This window comes from Giraffa tippelskirchi, chromosome 2 (genome assembly GCF_054371585.1).
Source record: "Giraffa tippelskirchi isolate mGirTip1 chromosome 2, T2T-mGirTip1v1.2.pri, whole genome shotgun sequence".
Taxonomy (NCBI): Eukaryota; Metazoa; Chordata; class Mammalia; order Artiodactyla; family Giraffidae; genus Giraffa; species Giraffa tippelskirchi.
In genome coordinates, this window is record NC_137276.1 from 151,438,971 (window position 1) to 151,464,855 (window position 25,885).

General features: G+C 35.1%; 1 protein-coding gene across 43 annotated transcripts in view; it reads right to left on the minus strand.

Annotated features, from left to right (window-relative positions):
* Window positions 1-11,141: 11,141 nt before the first annotated feature.
* The window catches only part of DCUN1D1 (defective in cullin neddylation 1 domain containing 1), a 56,357-nt gene continuing 41,613 nt past the window's right edge, over window positions 11,142-25,885 (minus strand). For 36 of the 43 annotated variants that reach the window (XM_081571148.1, XM_081571116.1, XM_081571114.1 and 33 more), the window contains 4 exons: window positions 25,601-25,731; window positions 15,554-15,636; window positions 15,208-15,304; window positions 11,142-13,919 (listed from right to left, as the gene is read on the minus strand). In XM_081571148.1, coding sequence (XP_081427274.1) covers window positions 13,840-13,919; window positions 15,208-15,304; window positions 15,554-15,636; window positions 25,601-25,731 — 391 coding nt within the window. In that variant the 3' untranslated portion in view covers window positions 11,142-13,839. Of the gene's footprint in view, window positions 14,251-15,207; window positions 15,305-15,553; window positions 15,637-25,600; window positions 25,732-25,885 lie in introns of all 43 variants that reach the window. The other 7 variants (XM_081571110.1, XM_081571108.1, XM_081571128.1 and 4 more) reach the window with 1 other exon arrangement.

Here is a 25,885-nt window from a genome sequence, read left to right on the forward strand (position 1 = left end):
AAATACAGCATATCAAGTATTAAGTACATATTAAGAAATCAAAAATATCTCAAATAACCTAAAGATACTAGAAAAAGAATAAATCAAGCCCAAATTAAGCAGAAGGAAATAATATAAAGATTAGAGTGAAAGTAAATGAAACAGAGACCAGAAAAACAACAGAATCAACCAAACTACAGGCTGCTTTTCTGAAAACATATAAAGAAAATTAACAAGTCTTTAGCTACACTTAGAAAAAGACTTAACTAAAGTTAGAAATGAAAAAGGAGATGTGACATCTGATACTAGAGAAATACATAGGATCATAAGACTACTTATGAACAATTATATGCCAAAAATTACATAACCTAGACAAGATAGATATATTTCTAGAAACACAAAACCTACGAAGACTGAAGCAGGAAGAAACAGAAAATCTGAATAGACCAAAAGTAAGTAAATTGGATCAGTAATCAGAATCACCCAACACAGAAAACTCCAGGACCAGATGGCTTCTAGAGATTTTTACCAGACATGTAAAGAAGATTTAACACCCATCGTCCTCAAAATTTCAAAATATCAAGGAAAGAGGAACACTTTCAAACTTATTCTACAAAGCCGGCGTACCTTGATAGTAAAACCAGATATGGATAACAAAAGAAAAGATCAATAATCCTGATGTGGGGGCTGGGGTTGTGGGGGGAACCTTTAACAGATTGGGTATAGAAGGAACTTAATTAAGGCTATATATGACAAACCCACAGCTAACATTATACCCAGTGATGAAAAATTGCAAGTGTCTACCCTAAGATCAGGAAAAAGACAAGGATGCCCATTCTCACCACTTCTGTTCATTACAGTGATGGAATTACTGTACTAGCTAAAGCAGAACAGAATAGAGCCCCCAGAATTAAATCCTAGCATACACAAGGGAACTAAGCACACCAAATGTGGAAAGGATAGTCTTTTCAACAAATGGTGCTGGGATAATTGGAGAAATGCATTCAGAGCAATGAAATTGGTCCCCTATCACATCACTCAAAAAAAAAAAAGAAAAAAACACCTAACTTGAGGGACTTCCCTGCAGTCCCAGGGTTAAGATTCCACTTCCACTGCAGGGGGCACAGGTTTGATCCCTGGTTGGGGAACAAACATCCTGCCGGCTGTGTGGCCAAAATAACAACAACAATTGAAAATGGATCAAAGACTTAAACCTCAGACCTGATACCATAAAACTCCTAGAAGAAAATACAGGGAAAATGTTCATCACTATTAGTCTTGGCAGCAATTTTTTGGACATGACACCAGAAGTACAAACCATAAAAGCAAAAATCAATACGTGGGAGTACATCTAACCCAAAAGCTTCTGCACAGCAAAAAGAACAAAACAAAATGAAAAGACAACTTACAGAATGGGAGACAAAAATTGCAAACCGTGTATCAGTTAAGGGGTTAATATCCAAAACATAGTGAAATCATACAACAACAACAAGATGTAATTAAGTGGGCAGAATTAATAGACATTTTTCCAAAAAGGACTCAAAATAGTCAACAAGCACATGAAAAGATAACATCCCACTAATCATCGGGGAAATGTAAATCAAAACCACAGTGAGATATCACCTCACACCTCTTAGAATAACTATCATCAAGAATACAAGAGAAAAAAGATGCCAGTGAGTGTGTGATAAAAAGGAAACCCTCATTCACTGTTGGCGAGGATGTAAACTGGTCTAACCACTATGGAAAACAGTATGGAGGTTCTTCAAAAAATTTAAAAACAGATCTAACATATGCTCCAGCAATTCTACCTCTGGACATATATACCCAAAGTAAATAAAAACAGGATTTTAACATGATAAATGCACTTCCTTGTTAATCACAGCAGCATTCACAATAGCCAAGCTATGGAAACAGGACTTCCCTGGTGGTCCAGTGGTTAAGAGTACACTTGTCAATGCAGGGGACACAGGTTTTAATCCCTAGTCCAGGAAGAACGCATGCCAAGGGGCAGCTAAGCCCATGCGCCACAACTACTGAGTCTATGAGCCCTAGAGCCCATGCTCTGCAACTAGAGAAGCCACCACAATGAGAAGCCTGCACACCACAACTAGAGAGTAGCCACCTCTCAACACAACTAGGTAAAGCCCGCATGCAGCAACGAAGATCCCAGTACTGCCAAAAAAAATTTTTTTTTAAAAGAACCTAAACTCTTAAAACTGAGTATTGTCAAGATTTCAGTTCTTCCTAAACTGATCTACACATCCAGTGTATTCCCAGTTGAGATTCTACCAACTGCGCTATGGAATGTGTAGCATGTATGAGCTATAGAATTTGTATTCTACAGTTGCTGAATGTTCTATGAACATCAACTGTGATTTTCAAAACAGTATCTGTGTGTGTATGGCTTTTAGACAGTTCTATCAATTACTGAATGAGTAGTAAAATCTCCAACTGTAATTGTGAATTTGCCCATTTCTGTCTTTTTTTTTTTTTGCTTCATACATTTTGAAGGTCTGTTATTAGGTGCATACACATTTAAGATTATATTTTGATGAACTGATCTTTTATCAAAGTGAAATGTCCTTTTATACTTTATATTAACATAGCCACACTACTTTTTATGCTTGTTTACATGATATATCATTTTACTTTTAGTCCTTTTGTAATACTTTCAATCCTGAAGGAAATCAGTCCTGAATATTCATTGGAAGGACTGAAGCTAAAACTGAAACTCCAATACTTTGGCCACTTCATGTGAAGAACTGACTCATTGGAAAAGATCCTGATGCTGGGAAAGACTGAAGGCAGGAAAAGGGGATGACAGAGGATGAGATGGTTGGATGGCATCACTGACTCGCTGGACAGGAGTTTAAGCAAGCTCCAGGAGTTGGTGACGGACAGAGAGGCCTGGCATGCTGCAGTCCATAGGGTCGCAAAGATTGACTGAGCAACTTACTCCTTGGAAGGAAGGTTATGACTAACCTAGATAGCAGATTGAAAAGCAGAGACGTTACTCTGCCAACAAAGGTCTAGTCAAGGCTATGATTTTTCCAGTGGTCATGTATGGATGTGAGAGTTGGACGGTGAAGAAAGCTGAGTGCCGAAGAATTGATGCTTTTGAACTGTGGTGTTGGAGAAGACTCTTGAGAGTCCCTTGGACTGCAAGAAGATCCAACCAGTCCATCCTAAAGGAGATCAGTCCTGGGTGTTCACTGGAAGGACTGATATTGAAGCTGAAACTCCAATACTTTGGCCACCTCATGCGAAGAGTTGACTCATTGGAAAAGACCCTAATGCTGGGTAGGATTTGGGGCAGGAGGAGAAGGGGACGACAGAGGATGAGATGGCTGGATGGCATCACCGACTCGATGGACATGGTTTGGGTAGACTCCGGGGGTTGGTGATGTACAGGGAGGCCTGGCGTGCTGCGATTCATGGGGTCGCAAAGAGTCGGACATGATTGAGCGACTGAACTGAGCAACTGAACCGATGGCGTAAGTTGTATTTTTTGGTGTCCACTGCCTGAGAACACACACACATAAGGATGTCAAGATCCCTTACATGTGCAATGGTATACTAGAGGCACAACTTGAAGCAGAACTATGTGCATGTGTGCTGAGTCATTTCAGTCATGTCACTCTTTGGCCTGTAGCCTGCCAGGCTCCTCTGTCCATGGGATTCTCCAAGCAAGAATACTGGAGTAGATTGCTATGATGTTCTCCAGGGGATCTTCCCGACCCAGGGATGGAACCGGTGTCTTCTATGTCTCCTGTACTGCAGGCGGATTCTTTACTGCTGAGCCACCAGGGAAGCCCCAGGACTACCCTACCCAACATTTAAAAATATGTGTGCAGTTTAGACTGTCACACTAGAGAGGTAGTTTTTCATTTCCTGGGGTAAAATGTACAGCTCCAAGATCCAATGCAGGATTGTCCTGCCCAAAATTGTTCAAGTATCTGGCTATACTTTGGGACATTACTTATTTTTACTTGTTTGAGAGAGTAAGAAACATTCATGTCTAACAACAGAATACTTGATTTTCCCAGATTTCTAATCCAATGGTCTCCCATTATGCTACATGACAGCATCATCTATACAACACTTCAATTAGACAGTTTTTCCTTCCCTCCCAACATACAACCCATCATTAAATTATTTGACCCCACCTTTAAAATATATCCTTAGTTTGCCCACCTCTCTTCTACCATTGTCACACTAGTTCAAACCAGCATCACCTCTTGTCCAGACAGCAACCTCCTAACTCATTGGGAATCATTCTCAAAGCAGCAGCCAGTCACCTTTCAAAAGCAAAACTCAAAAGTTTCCTTCTTTCCTGTTTTAAAATCTCCAAAGGTATCTCATTGCACTTAGAAATTTACACTCCTTGTGCTAGCTCACAAAATCATATGCAATGTGGCTTCTGCCTGCCTCTCATCTCACGACCCTCTCTCTGCTCCTCAGCCACCTCACTGCCTTACCTTCCATTCCTCAAACTTGCCAAGTTCATTCATGCTTCAGGGACTTTGAATTACTGTTGTTCTCTGCTAGATCTAGATCACGTGGGCGGCTCCCGTTCTTTTGGAGTTCCAGCTCTGCAGAATCCCCAGGACTAGGTGGTTACCTTAAAAATAAGTAAACTAAAAAACTTAGACAAAGTTTGTGATCCAGTGAGCTAAATTTTCCTCTCCTCACATCTCTAAGCAAAAAAGTATCTGAGAATCCAATTCAGTACTTTTTTCTTATTTCCCTTAGAAAACCTTCACATTCAGTGCATACAGTATTAGGTAAGGCCATACTGCTGCACCAGACATCCAACAACAACAAAGAGCCTTAAAGAGAAGAGGTGTAACATTCTCTGATTACATTCTGTGGAGAGTTCCAGTAGGAACTGTACAACATAACAAAGTGGGAGTTGTTCCTGGAATGCAAAGATGGTTCAACATATAAAAATCAATCATTCTGATATGCCACAGTAACAGAGTGAAGGACAAAAACCACATGATACTAACCACATCATACTAACTGATGCAGAAAAGTATTTGATAAGACTCAATACCCTTTCCTGTCACCCCACCACCACCGACAAAAAAAAATCACCTAGGAATAGAAGGAAACTACCTCAGCATAATAAAAGATTTAAAGATCATATATGAAAAGTCCACTGCTAACATTATACTTCAATGGTGAAAGATGCAAAGCTTTTCCTCTAAGATCAGGAACAAGATAAGGATGCCCACTCTTGTCACTTCTACAAGGTATCTGAAGTCCTAGCCACAGCAATTAAGATAGAGAACAAAATAAAAAGCATCTAAACTGGAAAGAACCAAAATTATATTTACAGATATTATCCTTCATGTTGAAAATCCAAGATTCCATACACACACACACACGAACTGTTTTAATATAAAGCAAAACAAAAGAAGAAATTGAAAGGAAGAAATAGACAACAGTATAATAAAAGTAGGGGACTTCAATATCCCATTGTCATCAATGGATAGATCATCCAGACAGAAAACCAGTAGAGACACACTGAACTTAATAACATTTGAGCAATTGTTTAACATCTAGAATATCAAAAGAACTCTGACAACTCAACAACAAAAAAATAAAATACCCAATTCAAAAATGGGCAAAGGACTTAAACAGTCATTTTTCCAAAGATAACATAAAAATGGCCAATAAGCGTGTGAAAAGATGTTCAGTATCACTAACCAGAGAAATGTAATTAAAAACCACGATGAGGTATTACCTCAATTCATTAGGATCACAAATACAAGAAAGGAGGGAAAGAAAGGAAGGCAGGAGGGAAGGAGGGAGGCAGGAAGTGTTGATGAAGATGTGGAGAATCTGGAGCCCTTGTGTACTGTTGGTAAGACTAAAATGGTGCAACTGCTATGGAAAACAGATTAGAAGTTCCTCAAAAAATGTAAACAAGAAATGCCACAGGATCCAGTTATAGCACTTCTGGGTATTTATCCAAAAGAACTGAAAGAAGGGTCTCAAAAAGATATTTGCACACTTATGTTCACAGTTAACAGTAGCACAATTAATAGCCAAATGTCCACTGACAGATAAATGGATAAACAAAGTAAAATGTGATATATACTTACAATGGAATATTATTCAGTCTTTAAAAAGAATGAATTCCTGTCACATGCTGCAATGAGGATGATGCTTGAGGATATTATGCTAAGTGAAATAAGCCAACCACAAAAAGATAAATACTGTGATAAAGACTCCATTTATATGAAGTACCTGAAGTGAAGTGAAAGTTGCTCAGTCATGTCCGACTCTTTGTGACCCCATGGACTAGACAGCCCATGGAATTCTCCAGGCCAGAATACTGGAGTGGGTTGCCATTCCCTTCTCCAGGGGATCTTCCCAACCCAGGGATCGAACCCAGGTCTCCTGCATTGCAGGTGAATTCTTTACCAGATGAGCCACCAGGGAAGCCCTATGAAGTACCTAAAACAATCAAATTCATAAGACACACAAAGTAAAATAGCGGTTACCAAGGGCTGGAATGTGAAAATGTTTTCAATTCTATTTCTAGGAGTAGAACCGCTGAGTCATATGCTAACTCTATGTTTAACTTTCTGAGGAACAGCCAAACTGTGTTCCACAGCTGCTGCACCATGTTAACATTCCCATCCATGTACAAAGGTTTCAATTCATCCGCATGCTCTTCAACACTTGTCCTTTTTACTAAAGTAATCCTTGAGGGTGTGAAGTGATAACTCACTGTGGTTTTGATTTGCATTTACCTAATGACTAATGATGCTGAATATTTTTTCATCTGTATATATGTTCTGGAGAAAGATCTATTCAAATACTTTGTTCATTTGTAAATTGGGTTATCTTTATTGTTAACTGTAAGAGCTTCTTATATATTCTGAATACAAGTCCCATTATATTTTTAAAGTTAAGGGAATGTCTATTGATATAAATTATTATAGCTTTGTATGCCACACTTTAACTTCCAAAATATTTTCAAGTTATAATATTTTTTGATGAAGTACATCAAAGGTTACCTTAAACATAAATTGCACAGAAATTTTAAAATATAAAGCAACCAATGCATTTTCAAACAAATGAATTTCAAGCTGAAGAGAGGCAGGTACAGGGACCCATCAGTTAAAAGAAATTTATAGATATACAGAACATATGGACCTTATTTTGAAACTAGACTTGAACTGGAAAAATAAATTATACTAAGAAATTGTTAACATTTAAGCATGACAACAGTGTTTTGGTTATCTTTAAGAGCTTTATCTATCAGATATACATACTGAAATATTTACAAATGAATTATTTGCTACCTGGGACTTGCTTCAGAATAAATGAGGGTTGGGAAGATGGGTAGCATATAAATAAATCAAGATTAGCCACATGAATTGATTGTGTTGAAGTAGGTTCATTATACTAATCTACTGTTGTATACCCTGAAATTTCCTATTACAAATAAACACTACTCCAATGTCCACTGTGTCTAAGAGCAAAAGTAGCTGGAAGCAACTAAACAATATCGTCTAAAGTTTTACAAACTTACGAAACTTACAAGTTTTACAAACTTAAGAAATTCATTCCCAGAACAAAAGAGCTCTGGGAAAATTAATACTGAGACTGACATGTCTGTGCAATTATTTATACAACATTTTAAGTATTACCACCAGTCATAGGCTAACTGGGAACTTACATCAAGCATTGTACACAAAATAGCACAATGCAACAGCCATCAGCATCACTCTTAACTTACACAGTTCATTTCCTCACTGGAGTTCACTAAGGGACTGGAACCCCCACTGGAAGAGTACAGTAACTACCCTCACTGATTTGCAGAAAATACTGCCTTCAACCAAATATATGTACATAGCAAGTAATTTTATAACAATCTCTCAGGCCACCTTATACTCAACTAAATTGCACATCCAACAGACACGCAAATTAGGATAGCTAGATATATATAATTTGTACACTTAAAATACAGATCTACCAGGATGACAATAATAAACATATTCACAAGGATTTAGAGAAACTGCAACCCTACATATTGTGTCAGGAATATGTTTAAATGGTACAGCCACTTTGGAAAAGTTTGGCAGTTTAGAAAGTCAAACATAAAATTTTGAAATAATCCAACAATTACACTTCTAGGAATCTACCTAAACGAAATTAAAATATATGTCCACATAATGACATATACGGGGAATATTCACAGATTATTCATAATAACAAAAATGTAAACAATCCAAACGTCCATCAATTGGTGAATGAATAAACAAAATGTAGTATATCCACATAATGGAATACTACATAGCAACCAAAAGAATTAGGTACAGGTATATACCATAACATGGATGAACCTCAAAAACATTATGCCAAAGGAAAGAAGCCAGAAACAAAGACTTCAGATTGTATGATTCTAGTCACCTGTAATTTCTGGACAGGGGAAATTTATAGAATAGATCAGTGTGACTGCCTAGGTCTTGGGGTAAGAGCAGAAACTAACACAAAAGAGCATGAGAGGAACTTCTATTAAGGCTGATAAAAATTTTCTAAAACTAGATTGTGATGGTTTCAGAACTCTATGAATTTACTAAAATTTAATGAGTTTACTAAAATTTACTGAATTGTACACTTACAATGGTTGGATTTCACGGTGTGTAAATTATACCTCAATAAAGCTGTTGCTACTGAGTACCATTACAATAGTCTTATGAATGACTATTTTAAAGCTCTGGCTTTCATTACATATAATTTCAGTACAACGAATTCCAACACACTCTCAGGATTAAGAATATTGAAAACTAAACACAAGTATTTTCAAAAGATTTCACGTACATACATCTCTAAATCTTACTGATCAGATATTGCTCTTTTACCTGTGTCATGTAACTATGTGACAAAAGCACTGTCTAGAGCTTACCTTAGCATTTCTCCTTAGCCACTAAGCTTATGCCCTATAGTACTCCTTTTTGTAAAAATCTCATTTGGCATTGCCCAAGTTTTCCATTAGATTCAAAGTTTTCTTAAAGTATTTCATAACCTGAAATAAAATTTTGTTATATTAAATGTGTGCCTAAATATATATACAATATAAAATGAATATTATGTTTGTTTTTTCTTTGCTTTGCTCATTAAGCCACTCACATGTTGCCTCTATGTTTCCAAACTTTTTCATTGTTTTAAATCAAGCTTTGATTTTACTATTTTTGGTTCTAAACTACTCTTCACTTTAAACTCATTTGATGGATTCTTTTTTTCAAAGCAGTGCTACTTTCCAAAATCAAGCTTGCTTTAATTTCAATCTGACTCCATCTCTTCCTATTCCACTGAAAAATGTTCCCTCTAAGCCAGTTATTAGAAAAAAAACACCTTTTTAACCAAACATTTTTCCCCAGACCAAATCTCATGTGAAATGCCAATAACATACAAGAGATAAAGTAGAAAGCTTCCAACCTCATGAAATACAGCAACCTCAAGGTGTTTCTTGAAAAACAATGCTTTAAGTTACAAGCTACAATGATTTCTGCACAGCACAAACACAAAAGATAAGCTGAAAATAAATGAGCAATACTTTTGAGAAAAACTTGGATATACTTAGATTAAAAAAAAATGTTTTAGAAACTCAATTTTTAAAACAGATAATTATAAAATGATTCCCCAAATATCTGTCTTTAAAACTCCATAAAGACATTACTTTTTAGGAATTCCATCTACTACAACAGCTGTGCACTTTTTTTTAATCATAATTTCCTTATTTATGGCAGATTAAAAAAAGACCAAAGAAAGAGAAGTCAAAAGCCAAATTAACACACAACACTGAGCCTAGTGGAAAGTTGTCAAATAAATTAATTTGTCAGCAAGAAATGCCAATTACCCAACAGGCAGTAAAGAAAATAGATAGCAAGAATGCTCTGGTAAAACCATTTATGTAACTGTATTATGAGTTTAAAAGAAAAAAAAAACAGAACTATCCGCCTCCAGAATCAAATACAAACCAAGCAAATATTCAACCAAAATGGCGACAAAGAGTAAGGGTAAACCTGGAAAAGGGGATATTTAGGAATTTTCAAATGTAGAACTACAAAATATAAACCACTTCCCCTTCTGAAATCAAAGGTAAAGGTATCATAACTTCACCACATTTCTATAAAATAAAAATAGAAATTATTGCTATATGATTGTAAAAATGGAGGCAAGTAAAGAGTTTAGAAATATACTTGTTTATAATCAATTAAATGATGAACCATAATTTGAACCCTAATTATCACATTATGTAGAAATCACAAATCCGGTATTGTGTCCTCAGTTATTAAGATAAATGTTAAATAGTTCACATTTTAAAAACATTTTATCATAACATTATCAAATATGATAAAATCTTATCAAAACATCTATGTATGCAATATAAATCATGTTGTTAAAAGTATAAAGTAACATTTAAAGAAAACTGCTGAGGTGTCAAATAAGTATTTTCTATTAAATATATACAATTTAACATTTAGAACTCCATAAATTAATTCTTGCTAAAAGTTGATTCAGGTTTACAAAGGCATACTTTGTGAACTATAATAAATTTCCCCAGCACCACTTTCCTTTATTCCAAAATTCTTTCATTAGGTTTAACTTTCTTCTGTCATTCATATGTTAAAGTTACAGAAGGTTTACAATACGTAGTCTTCATAGTAACATGTTTTAAAAAATCTAAGCAAAGTGCACGTTAAACTGGCTACAACTACTCAAACCTCTTGATTATCATCAAATAAAAAATAGATGAACACTTCATTCACTTAAATCTTTCTGAGGAAAAAAAATAGTATACCTTGCTTAAATAAGAATTTCCCAGTAAGGGTATTATATAAAAGATTTCCCATGTTATTTTATTAACTCTCTTTCACTCATTAAAACTTTTTAAAAGTCTAATGAAGAACATATACTTACAAAGCCATATTACACAACTACAGTACTGTTAATTAAATAAAGCAGCCCAGTATAGTTGTAAACATTTTAAATATAGTAAACAAGACTTGGCATGTCTTTTCTCCCAAAAACTTGCCATTACAATGCTCTTTCCATAAATAATTATCCTTTCTAGAAAAGTTTTCCGGTATATTTTAGTCTTTAAAAGTATTACACTGAAATAATATGTGAGAAGATTTAGTCATGGCAATTTCACTGAAGCTTTTATTGCCTCTGTTGGTAATATGACAGGGATGTAAGAAACACAATTGAACTTACAGAGATATGCAGATGATAGTCACTAAAGATAACCTTGATCTCAAGTATTTTTATATGTGGGCACTTCTAATTTTATACACTTTACTATTTAAAAAGCATTACATTTTAAAATGTGTACCTGTTTCGACATTTGGCAAAAAGGAAACTGTACCTGTGGTTCAGTTTAAAACAAAGAATCAGCATGGGGAGTTAACCAAAATGAAGACTGAAACACTAATTAATTAATTAAAGCAATTCAAGTTGTGTGTGTGAGCAAGTGTGTCCCTTTCAACCTGTCAATCTCACTCTTTCACACACACTCACACACACATGGCCATTATGTGTAAGCATTCTTAGTACAAAATATTCCCTGTAACCAGACATTTATCCTCAGAAAAGTCACACCACATTAAATCAGTCTTCTCTTTCAGGCCCTAGTAATAGTATTGTTTAATTCTAAGATGCCATCATAGAGTTAACAACCTTAACTTTTATGCTACATAATTATATTCAAAGCTTTATGTATTGTTTTGTTTATAATTACACAGTAATTATAAATGTTTAGTACCAAACTGATGACAAACACTATTTTGTTGAAAAGGTCTTGCATTTAAAAGCAAAAGTCTGTAAAACCCAAGGCACTAGGCCACGAACCAATATCAGACTTTTATGAAAAACAATTTATATTGGGGAAAAAAAGCTAATCGGATCTCATTTCAAAACACAGCATACTGGAATTAATTAATCAATTCAAAAACAATACCGTAACTCAAAATCTTTAAGACAGGAAACAAAATAGTACATATATATATATATCTTTTTAAAATATTTCATAATTGAAGTTCCTCTTAATATTTACAAATATGAAATCAGGAAATACTGAAAGCAGCAGGATTCTTCTTTTTTCTTTTTTTTTAAATAACCAATTCCAGTAACCTGAATAGAAATTTTCAAAATTTTCTTTTGATATAATCATATTTTTGAATTAAAGTTATGATTAGAATATTAATATCTATGGGAAGAGCTTTCTAGTCAATTTCAAAATCATGTAAATAAAAAGTTTTAATATATCAGTTTCTTAAAATCATTTCCGCATCTACATTATAATGTACTGCTTTTTGAAGTACATTCCTTTGATAATTTCAATATTAGACCTTATAGAGTGCTTGGAAACACCAAGCAAAATCTACTCCTGCTAAAAACCAGTCATCCAATCTCTGAAGTTTTACATTTTTTAAACCGGCCTTAAAGAAATGTTTAAAAAAGCAATAAACCCTTCTTCACATGTCAAGAAGTGAACAGAGAAATGAGCATTTTCAGCATGAAAGCAGTTCACGAGTCTTGTAATAAAAAAAAAAATAGATACAAGATACAATTCTGCTTTGATGTGAAAACTGAGCTAATCTGACAGTGAAATAAAACATAGTAGAAACTAATTTATGAAAATAGAAGCCAGGTTTGTATTTTGCATCAAGTGCATGCTTGCTTGAAAATCTTTGCTCCTCAAGTATTTGGCAACCACAGTGATCAGCAGTTAAAACAATTTCAACAAAATAAGAAGTCATCAAAAATGGACTATTTGTCTGAAAGAGCAGTACCTATAAGAATTGAACTTCATGGCTCATTACAACCATTTTCAAAATTTAATTCCTACTATCTTCTTATAAATTAAGAGAATTTCATTTGTGTTCCATAGTGTGCTGACCAAAAAAAAAAAAAAAAAACCCTCATGCCTAAATTTAGAATATTGTATTATGTAGCAATCTAAAACATTCAAACAAATTAAATAGTTTAACTTACTCAACAGGCATATAAGCATTTCAAAATCATAATGAAATCCAATTATGAGGTGCATAATGTAGATGGGAGTAGAATCTAACATTATGCAGATGTTTTTCTAAATAAAAGCCCCTGTAAGACAACTATATATAAACATAGGTAAGATAAGTGCAGACTAGTTCTGTGGAACCTTTTGAAATCGAGGGTCTAAAACACAATAAAATTTTGGGTAGGCACACCAAGTTATCCTAAAAATTTTTCACGTTGGTTATTTTGACTTTTTTTCGTCAGATACTCTACTCACATTAACAATACATGTAATTTGCCAGAAAAAAAAAAATCCCCCCATACCAAAACACCATTCCAGATCCGGTACACTTAAATATATAACTCTCACTGGAAGTGCTATCAGCATAGTCTTTGCAACTAGCCCAAAGCATATATTTAAGAAGTTTTTATAAACTGTGATGTTCATATGTTTAATTCTTATGCCAAACTTGTTTTCTGATGAAGACAGCATTGTGCTTTATGCAAGAATGGAAACTTCAAAATAACCACCATAAAGCTTCTAAGACTTATGGGAGAATAAACTAGGATGGTCCACAGATATAAGATGAAATCCACAATGTTGGAATAATAAATGTTTAGAGCGGCCCAGACTAGAAGACAAGCCCAAACCACCATTAGAAGAATGAAATACGATATGGTCCAAGATGTATCCTTAAAGTTTTGTCTCAACCCTCAGTCTGAATTGTGAGGATTGATCTTCAGTTCAGTCCAGCCAGCAGAAATTGACTGTGCAATTTTCCGTTGTATTTATTGTACAGACTATGTACATTCTAGAAGGTTCCTTCAGTGCTACACTGTTGTACTTTTTGTCCCAGCAATTTGAGGGCGTGCAAATTCCACAAAGTCATCAATAAGAACAGGCCATGCTCCTGTGGAGGGGATATGTGAGAAAGGAAAGAAACAAAAGCAGAAATAAGGCTAGCATTTTAATAGAATCCTTTTGTTTTTTTCATATCTTCCCTATTGTTAAAGTATATCATTATAAATGTCCCCACTGATAAGACCTCCAAATTTCTAGCTCTTTATAGAGTTTATACCTAGAATATTCCTTGCATTTTCTCTTTTTTATTATTCCAACACTTGATCATTCTCTGAATGGTAAAAAATAACTCTCCTGGTAATTAGTAATATATGGTTTTCTGAAGGCCACTGAAGTAATCTGGTCAAATCCGGCCTTGATATGATGACACGTTGCCAGTGCTGAAAGCATATTAGGTTGGAGTTAACCTTTTTCTGAATTTTAGGGCAATCTTACAAAGGAAATTTAAAGCAAGGATCAGACACTAAGCTATTTCATGATAATAAATTACTAAAGGATTTTAAATTATATATATGCATGCCTCTACACATGCTTCTATGGCAACTTCCAAATCAGCAAGTTCTCCACTTTTGCATAAAGCCTAACAGAAAGCACAATCAATTATCAGTCATTTCTCACTTCTTAAAGAAAACGATACATGACAATGAAAACAAAGATAAGGAAATAACATTATCTGTGGTTAGGTTAAATAGTTCCAGGACACTTTTAAGGAGATCAAGGTTACTAAAGATTTTTCAAAGAATACCTGTCTATTCAAAAATATCAAAATGCATCTTGCTAATTCTCAAGGGGAACTAGGTAAGTATGTGTGAAGAAATCAATGTAAACTACTACCAGTTCCAGAAAACAAAAATATCCTGATAGTGGATAGTAGAGTTACATGAAGAAACAGCAGAAACGTATTCAATCAGTGAATATTTACTGAATGCCAATAGTACTACAGTAGGAAAATAAAGTCCATTTCCATGTGGCCTAAGCCACAAAACTCAAGGAGTTTACAATCAAGTTCACAGACAAAACAGACAATAAAAAAATAAATACAAGTACTATAAAAGTACATTAAGAAAAGAGTAAGTTCCTAAAGTAGACTGAAAATCTAAAACATGAATGAAAATTACTCATGCCTTTCTGGAAGACATGAATATATGAATACAGAGTTGGTATTTAAGGGAACAATACAGATAGGTAAAAGAGGATGAAGGCATTTTCTACATTCAGAAGAGCACAAATAAAAGCTCTGAAGAGGGAAATCTAAGAAAAACAGAAGTAGACAAGAAGTTTCAGTGTGTATGATAAAAGATATTTTTAAAGAATTGGTAGACCAAAATGTTCATTACCTTCTTCATCATAATTAGACATGTCATCTGCAATCATTGTACTGAAGTCTAAAAGAAGATTCCAAGTATCTTTTGGTATTGATCGTTTATGATGTTCCTATCAAGAAAAAAAAAAATAACAAGAAGCAGCCAATTCACGAAAGAGTTTCAGAAAAAAAAAATAGTCCAGAAGATGCTGAATACAAGAACGCAAAACAACCTATGTAATAAAATTCTGGAAATCAAATTTCTCATTCTACGTTCATTACATGCTCTGAAAGGAGTCAGGCATCCTTTAAAATGTTAATTTATCTTCAAACAAAGCAAAAATTTATAAAACACCAAACCGCAGAAAACATGAACTTACCAACAAAAATTTATTCCATAAGTCTAAGAATTTAAATCTTCCATTAAGCACTAAATTCCAGTAGGCAATGGCCATTTCTAGATCTGTAATATTAAAAATAAATTATGTACTTCAAATGCCAGGAATATTTGTCCCTGAAAAAAAACACCAAGTAAGACAAAGATAGCCTTAATTTAAAAAAAAAAAAGGCTTGTGTCCTGAATACTTACATAATAAAAATTTCCTATAGAGTTAAGTCCAAGCTTTATATCATGCTTCCATCACCAATGCATGGTTCCTTCAGGGCAAGAAGGGTATCACTTACCTCATTAGGGGTTTCTGAAGTTTAAATGAGATAATGTAGGTAAGCATGTTTGACTATGTCATAAGTATTGAAATGTTAATGTACACCAGACCTCAGCCCTTTTGACATTTTGGACCAGATCATTTTTGTTGCGGGAGGCTGTCTTATGCAGTACAGCATTAGTAGTATCCCTGGCCTCTACCCCCTAGATGCCAGTACCAGTTTCCTATCCCCAATGGTGACAACCAAAAATATCTCCACATATTGCCAAAGGTCCCCTGGGATGCAAAACTGCCCCCAGATGAAAACCACCAATGTACATGTATAAGCTGTAATGCAAAGAGTTGCAATCCACAATCCTAATTAATCTTATACTCCAAGTTGTTGGCTGACTGATCCTGACCTCAAGGAGACCATTAAGAATACTGATTAAAAATTTAAAATTAATAATAAACTAAGATCTGTCTTTTTAAAAATTTGATGAAGAGGATATAAATGACTATTTAACTGGAGCAGCGAAGGGTAAAGAAGCAGTATTACTGCATCAGTATTACTGACAAAATATGTATCTGTCTTAAAAGAGGAACTAAAGTAGTTATGTCAAGCTTTTATGAGTAAATTTACATTTCCAGGTCAGGAAAAATTCCATCCCAAGTAACTTAAAAGTTCTTTTAGTATGATCTCCAAACTACTCTGAATAATCTGAAGAATCATGAGAGACTAAGACTCCAAAAAAAGGCTCACATCCTACCTGAAAGAAAAACATAATAGGACATAAGGCAAAAAATCTCCCATCTTCACTAGATCCTAAGCTCTTCAAGGATAGGGACTACATATCCCCAGACTAGCACTGAAACAGACAGCAGGCATTCAGAAACTGCGGAATGAACAAGCTTCCTACGTACGGTCTATTTACAAATATGTACTCACCTCCAAATCCATCATTACGTCTTCCCTCAAACTCAATGGAAAAGGAGCCTCTTTTTTTCTCCTATCCAAGGTTAAGCCCCCAACACCATTACTCTGGATCCAATATGCCATCCTGCCTTTTAGTTTATGGATTAGTTTTCTTCTCTCCTTGTATCCTCAACTTTGCCCTGTCTTCTGGCTTCTCCCTCCACAAAGGAACACACTCAAGTTATCAACTATCTTCAAAAAAAATCTTTCTTTCTTATATCTCCCCATCCCCTTACTAGCTACCCTCTTTCTCCTTCCCTTCACAGATCATCTTGAAAACAGTACATGGAGTCTTTTATTTTTAATGTGCTCACGAAAATATGTCTGAAAGTCAAGTTCAGATTCCCATGTTTTATGAGAACTAGAAACAGGACATCAATCCCTAATCACAAATCCTTTTTAATCTTTGCAATCTCTAAAGCTCTACACACTAAATATTCCTTCCAGGCTCTTTAATTTTATTATTCTCCTTACCAATCAAACCTAGAGCATCCCAATCAAAGCACAGAGATAACGTGCAGTAAAATTGCTGTTATTAGCCTGTCTAGTAGGATTTGCTATTAGCATGCTTAATGATATCCTGCTTCACTTCAAATGCATTAAATTTATGAAAACTAAGCTTAGTTAGCATTTTTTCTTTTTAATTTTTAGAAAATAAGAATGAGAAACAATGAAATATTCAAGTAATTATAAACCATGAGACACCTATAAATGCCCATTTCTCAGTTGATATACTAATCTAAGAATCTTACAAGAGTAGAAGTATATATGCATGATGTTTGAAAGTTCAGGTTGTAAAAGAAGAGAACTTTTTGTAATCTACACTCATTGTCCAATTTCTTTACCCTCCCCCCCAGACATTTTAATTCTGTAAACTAGTGTCCACCTTCATCACTCACCCCACTGAAAGTAATCTCTGAAGGGTCACCAAGCCCTTCTGGTTGCCAAATAAACCTTAATGTCCTTAATTTACTTGGCTCTCTTGCCATATTTGACAAAATCAACCACATCTCCTGGATGGAATTGTCGCTTCTTTTAGCTTTAACAGTATCACTCTACTGATTTTCCTCTGTCCTTTCTGGATTTATTTTCCTTTACTTCTCCTCTTCCTCCATTTATCCAATAAATGTTGATGTTCTGTAGCACTGAATGTCAGTAATAACCACTTTTACTCCTCTCAGATTTTTCAAACCTTTACCTTCTTTCAAGTTGTATGCTCAACCATCTCTAACAAGTCCTTAAATCTGAAACTTCTCTCTATATATTCTTGATTCTTACATCTAACTGCCTAAAGATATCTTCAACTGGATATCCACAAATAACTCAAATTCAACAGGACTCAAACTCAACTCAGTATCTTACTTCTACAAATCTACCATTTCCTTCTCTTTCAATGAATGTTATCATCCTACAGTGTTTCTCAGTGAAACACAATTTTTCACTGTGAGGAACAGTCCTATGCACTGCAGGTCCTTGAGCAGCCCCCTAATCCTGAAAGAAACCCTGTCATTGTAACAATACCAAAAATACTCCTCGCAAATTTCCAAATATCCCCAAATGCGGGTTAATATTAACTTACTCATCACACTTTCAAACAAAGCCTTCTCATTTTGGCTTCTAAGTACCTTTTAAATCTCTCTCTCTTTTCCATCCCCACTTTCAGGGCCTATGCCAGGGTCCTTTTCGTTTCTAGCTTCATAACCAATTTCTCTTCCTCTAGTTCTGCCTCCATTCCTTTTAAAGGACCACACTACTTTCAGATGGACCTTGCAGGCATATAAATTTGGTTTCACTTCCATGTTAAAAGCCTTCAATGATTAAAACAACGAGATACCACTACACACCTTTTGAAATGCTCAAAATCCAAAACACTGACAATATCAAATGCTGGCGAGGATATAAAGCAAAAGGAACTCTCAGTCACTGCTGGTGAGAATGCAAAATAGTACAGCCACTTTAGAATAGTTTGACAGTTTCTTACAAAACTAAACATACGCTTACCATATGATCCAGCAATCACACTCCTGGTATTTTCCCAAATGAACTGAAAACTTGTATCCACACAAAACCCTGTACATGAATGTTTACAGAAGCTTATTCATAACTGCCAAAACTTGGAAGCAACCAACATATCCTTTAGTAGGTACACATATAAGCTGTGGTACATCCAGATGAAGAAAAATTATTCAGTGCTAAAATGAAATGAGCTATCAAACCACAAAAAGATATGGAAGAAAACAAATTCATAATAATGCTATTAAGTGAAAGAAGTCAATGTGCAAAGGCTACACACTATATGATTCCAACTAAAAAAAGGCAATACGTTGGAGACAGTAAAAAGATCAGTGGTTGCCAGCAGTTAGGAGGGAGAAAAGGATGAACGGGAGAGCACAGAACTATTTCAGGAAGAATGAAACTTTTCTGTATGATGCTATAATGGTAGATACATGTCCTTATACATTTGTCCAAATTCACAGAACGTACAATATCAAGAGTGAACCCTAGGTTAGGAATACATTAGGAGTTTGGGATTAAAATATACACACTATTATATATGCAGTACAGAACCAACAAGGACCTAGTATATAGCACAGGGAAATATATTCAATATCTTATAATAATCTATAATGAAAAAAGGTGTGTGTGTATAAATACACACACACATATATATCTGAATCACTTTGCTGTACACCTGGAAACTAACACAACGTTGTAAATCAATTATATTTCAATAAAATTTTTAGAAAGAAAAAGAGTGAACCCTACTATAAAATTAAAGTTTGGATGATAATGATGTGTCAATGTAGGTACAACTGTAACAAACATACCACTCTGGTAGGGATTTGATAATGGGAAAAGCTATGTATATGTGGGGGAATAGGATAATTGGGATATCTCTGTATCTTCTGCTCAATTTTGCTGTAAATCTAAAGCAATTAAAGAAATAAAATCTGTTAACTTTTAAAAAATCTGCAATGTTTCCCACTGCCTTCAGATAAAATCTACATTTCTAGTCAAATGGACTTACATGCAGTTTCTCAAAGGTGCTCTGTCTCTCACTTCCAAGAAATTAAACTTGCTAATCTTTCCACGTTCAAGATGGCTTCTTTTTCTCTTGGTTTTGAAATAATATATTCATTCTTCAAGGATCAAAAATTATCATCTTTGTGAAGACTTTGCAAACTCACCCAGACAGACAAAGATGCTCCTAACTCCATGCTCTCAGAGTAAGCAGTCAATAAATGTTTTGGATGAAACAGGAATACTCAAATATTAATAAATTTTTATTAGGAGCTGAAACACAGAAGATTAAATTTTACAGGAATAAAATGTCAATTGCCACAAGCATGTGAAAAACTGCCTGCCCTTCAGGGACTTCACTGGTGGTCCACTGGTTAGGACTCAGCGCTCTCTGTCTGGGCCCTGGGTTCAATCCCTGGTTAGGAAACTAAAATCTCATAGCTGCACAGCACAGCCATTAAAAAAAAAAAGAAAAGCTGCCCTTAAAAAACAGTCAGAAATGTCTCTCTACCTCAGCTAGAGAGAAGTGGTTTAATGTAGTTTAGCATCTTAAATCTCAACTCTTCTCCTAATTAAGCAGCCCTGGGCAACTAAGCTCACCTCTCTGTAATTCAGTTTAAAATAAAGGTAATAGTACCTACCCTCATGAGATTGATCTAAGAATTAAATGAGAGAATAATACACATAAAGTATTAGAACAGTCTAGTAAATAATATGTTCTTACTATTACTACTGTTTGAGTAATTTTTAAAATTATTATTATAAATTCTGAAGCAGTATGGGAAAGAAAACAAACTCAATAATGTAACAAGAAGCAACGACAGCAACAAGAAGCAACGACAGCCATTAGAATGAACAGAAGGGTAACACAGAGAGAAAGAGACGCAAGAAAGTCCTAGTAATAGTATTACCTAAAACTGAGATGCTTGCAGAATGAAGCCTTAAGCCCTTATAATAAAATTAAAAATGCAAACAGAGGTAATCCCAGTGTCACTTTTTCACACAGAATCAACAAGAGCTATGTGCTATTTCATAAAAGATGATCAGCTGAGTGCCAGACAAAAATGGACATGAATTGAGACTGAATCCAAACACAGTCCCTAAAGGGAAACAAAATGTTGCCAACTCACTAGGGAGGATGAAAGGTGATTTAAAATCCTATTCACAAAGTCTTAATTTACCTAGAAATATTTAAGTTAGCACAACATAATACAATAAAAAGAACATAAAATGTGGGGTCAGAAGATCTAAGGTTGAGTCCCAATTCTAACAACTCTCAAGTTATGTGACCTTAAAAGTCAGCCTCTCTGACCATGAGTTTCCTTATCTTGATGACAAAGAGGTTGTTTTACTTAGCTCAAAAGGTTGTTATGAGAACCAAATGGGATTGTGTAAATAAATACAAATACACATTAAAAAACTATAAAATTATTTCTAAATATTAAATGTTTAATAAATGTTTAAAAATTTCTAAATTCTAGCTGAACCACAACAGTTTATAAGAAAATAACCTATAGACTAAGTTCAGGATGATCCTAAAAATAATATGGCTGTTATAAAACAAAAGCAATTTTTGGACAAATTAATAGAATGAACAGTCTTGCAAAAAATAACAGACCCATAGTGTTCTACATTAAACAGCCTCCTTCTGGAGTATTATATTCAACTTTAAGAATTCTATTTTGAAAGAAACCAAGAAACTGGAAATGTTATCTAGGGGTGACAGCAACAGGAATAACAAAGATCTTCTCAAATGAAGAACAGTTAAAATTTGGAATGCTGAGTTGAAAAAAATGAGAAAGGATAAATGAGAAAAATCTTGAAAGGGTTAGCCTTCCTTTGTGCTGCTGCAGAGGACAAATAAGAACAGTGCTAAAAGTTATAAAGACAAAGATGTCATACGGAAAAATAACAATAGTATTCTGTGATAAGAATGAACCACTTTCTAAAATGACATGTGTTCAATCCCCACCCTGCATGTTCAAACATAAAAGCTAAATGAGCATCAGGTACAGATGCTACATTGCATAGGTTAGATTTAACACAGGACTTATGAAATCCCTTTCATATCTAAGATTCAGAAGACTACCAGAAATGGCAGGTGACTGAAGCAGACGGTGACAAAGGAAGTATCCTATCCTGGTGTCGTAAGAAATAAGGTTACAGAAAATGAGAAAATATGGGAAACACCACCTCTCATTATAGCTAGCACAGCTATTTATAAATAAACCACAATGCTGTCACTGTCACTCTCTGCCAATTTGTTTTGGGCCTCAACTCTTCTCCTACGATCTCTTAATTCCTTTCTGCCAAATATTATAATTTAAGAGCCCTGTAAACCCTTAGAAATGCTGTCAAGAAAACTACTTTCTTTTTAATTAACTTCAACTAAGCAAGTCATTACATTTCCTGACACCTAACATCAGTGCAAAAACAAAAAGAGAAATTATGATTTGTCTCTTATTACATTTTTTTAAATTAAGACTTTTTAGTTTTAGGTTGGGAGAAGGAAATGGCAACCCACTCCAGTATTCTTGCCTGGAGAATCCCAGGGACAGAGGAGCCTGGTGGGCTGCCGTCGGTGGGGTCGCACAGAGTCGGACATGACTAAAGCGACTTAGCAGCAGCAGCAGTTTTAGGTTTATGGAAAAACTGAGCAAAAAGTACAGAGTTCCCATATATCTTTACCCCATGCACGTATACTATGTCACTTCAGTCATGTCCAACCCTTTGAGACCCTACGGACTGTAGCCAGTCAGGCTCCTCTGTCCATGGGTTCTCCAGGCAAAAATACTGGAGAGGGTTGCCATTTCCTTCTCCAGGGGATCTTCCCGATCCAGGGATTGAACACAAGTCTCTTGTCTCTTGTCTCCTGTCAAGAGGGTTCTTTATCACTAGGTGCCATGCCACTACCTTCCCCCATTTTTAAGATACTGCTTTGTGCTGTGCTTAGTCCTTCAGTCACATCCAACTCTTTGCAACCCCATGGACTATAGCTCGCCAGGCTCCTCTGTCCATGGGGATTCTCCAGGCAAGAATACTGGAGTGAGTTGCCATGCCCTACTCCAGGGGATCTTCCCAACCCAGGGATCGAAAGAAGGTCTCCCTCACTGCAGGCCAACTCTTTAACCTATGAGCCACCAAAGAAGTCCAAGAATACTGGAGTGGGTTGCCTATCTCTTCTCTAGAGGACCTTCTAGACCCAGGAACTGAACCAGGGTCTCCTGCACTGCAGGCAGATTCTTTACCAGCTGAGATACCAGGGAAGCCTTTAGTATATTTCTTATAATTGATGAGCCAAACTTATTAGCATAAGTGTATTATTTTACATTAGGGCTCACTTTGTGCAGTACATTCTACAGTTTGGAGCTTTTTTAAAACAACTTTTAAATTGTGGTTAGATACACATAAAAGTTATAATCTTAAGCATTTTCCAGTGTATAGTTCAGTAATGTGAGTTACATTCCCACTATTGTACAATGAATCTCCAGAACTCTTCACCTTAGAAAACAGAAACTCTACACCCATTAAACAATGCTACTTTTTTCTTAAGCTCAATACTTACTACAGAACAAAACAATTTTAAAATCTAATTCTTCAGTATACTTTTCTCAACTTTTCCTGTAATCTAAAATTCCAATATACCATCATATTAATATAACCAACAGCTATAAAAATGTCAATTTTATCTTTGCCAAATACAATAAAAACTAAGATTCAATATCAAAACTACATAGTCACCCAAAAATATCATTTATACTGTGCTCTAGTAAGAAGTAGGGATATAACTAAGCAATATGTCAGCCCCACTTAAATCAACATCTGATATTCACAACATTTTCTCTAATCGTATCAAAATATTGTGCTACGTTTCTAAACACAACAGAAATAATTCTTTCAGTACATACATGTAAATTCAAATGCTTCAATTGATTTTTATTTGTGGGAAGATAAGAGGAGACTAGAAAAAATAATCCAGTTAACAGGTGGCCACAGATACAAGACAGAGAAATTAACACTAGGTATCCCAGCTTATTTTCTCTGCAAAATGAGGACTTTTCCTGGAAGAATAAAATCCAACTGAAATTAATTGAAAAGATGACTTCATCATTCCAAATTTTGCTTAATAGATATTTTGTAAATCCTTAATTCAGTCACATTTAAACACTCTTTGGGTCAATTCTCCAGTACAAATGTTGTACATTCATCCCTTCCACTAGCTTTCAGTCACGTCCTGTGTGTGCATGCTAAGTCACTTCAGTTGTGCTCGACTCTTTGTGACTCTATGGACCGTAGCCAGCCAGGCTCCCCTGTCCATGGGATTCTCCAGACAAGAATGCTGGAGTGGGTTGCCGTGCCCTCCTCCAGGGGATCTTCCCAACCCAGGGATCAAACTCGTGCCTCTCCTATATTGGCACGTGGGTTCTTCACCACTAGCGCTACCTGGGAAGCTTTCAGTCACTTCCTTGGTCTAATTCCATAATCCTTTTCTCAAAGTTTTTTCTCGCTAATCTAAATATAAAGAATGATTAGTACAAGAGGCCCCTATTAGCCTCTCCAATTACCTTATCTTCAAAATCAAAAAACAAACTCACTTCCATCATTTAACGTGCTGTGCCTCCGTTTCTTCATCTGCCAAATAAGGCTAGGTGTCTAGCACTCTATGACTGGCACATGGTAGCTGGTGAATTATTGAATGAAAGAATGAGTAACTCATAAGGCTGTTAAACATTAAATGAGGCAGTGTATGTGAAGTACTTAGCACACTGCCAGGCACACTGTGCCACTGCCATAATCTTCAGTGCATCCCCACTGCCCACAGATTCCAATTTAAGCCCTTCTGTCCTGTTTTTAAAAGAAGGCTTATTAAATGAGTCTTATTGTGTATCACCAATTTATGCTCCAAACAAGCATTTGCACTAAAATCAAATCATTTTCTCTCTTCCACAAAGAAGCCAAGCTTATTTCTAAAGTCTGAGACCTTCATTTATAACTACCCTCTCCCTGGAACATCTTTCATCTTCACTTACCCAGCCAAATATCAAATCCTTGAGTTCACATTCCCTCCTGCCCAGGAAGCATTTCCCAACCATTCCTGCTTTTACTCATTTCTCCTTTTATCTAAAACCCTCATACTCATATTTATTGTTTTGTATTATGTGCTACTGTCTACTTTCTCTGAATGATCTGCAAATTACACTGAAGCTTTTACTTCCACTTCCTTAGCCATCATCCCCAGAGCAAATGTGTGGTTATTTCTACAGTATAAACTGACTGATCTAAACTGTTAACAGTGGCTATTTTGGGATAAGAAGATAAATAAAAATCACCTTTTTATTCTTTCTTACAGTTTCCAAATACTTCAAATCAAAAAAGAATAAATTTACAAAAAAGAATAAAGTCACATTCTAAGACTCAGAAATTTTAAAATGCTATTTCAACAGATACACAGTGAAAAACTGATGATCCTAAGATCCTACAGTATTTTCTGAAAAATAAGCAAACATACATACCTATGTCAGTGGAATTTTAATAACTATTTCCTGTATTGTAGTTCTTAAAAAAAAAAAAATCAGTGGTTCATATATAGTATCCAGGGTAACCCTACTATTGAATAGGATGGTTATGTTCTGATTAACTAGAAGTTCATTGTTTCTCATTGTTTTTCAGTAGCCGATAATAACTCTATGCTCAAAACAGAACTTGCAATTACAAAACAAAAGTGACATGGTCAATGTAGTTGGAATGTATTTGAAACACCAAATATAATTTTTAAAAATTCTTACCTAAACCTTTTTGTCCTGGATTCTTCGCAAAATTAAAAGTAAACTGGTAGAAATCCTTAAATCGCCCCGGTTCTTTCAATTCTTGCTCCATCTTGGGTATCTGGGCCTTTAGTTTTTCTATGCTGTCACATCTATACAAAATTAAGTTTATAAAAGATAAGCTTTTTCTTTATGAATCAAAAACTTATTTATTCCTATAAGTTTATTTCATAAAATTCTTTTTAAAAATCCATTAAAAATTTCACCTTTTTAATTTCATCTTTTTAAATTACATAAACAAGTATG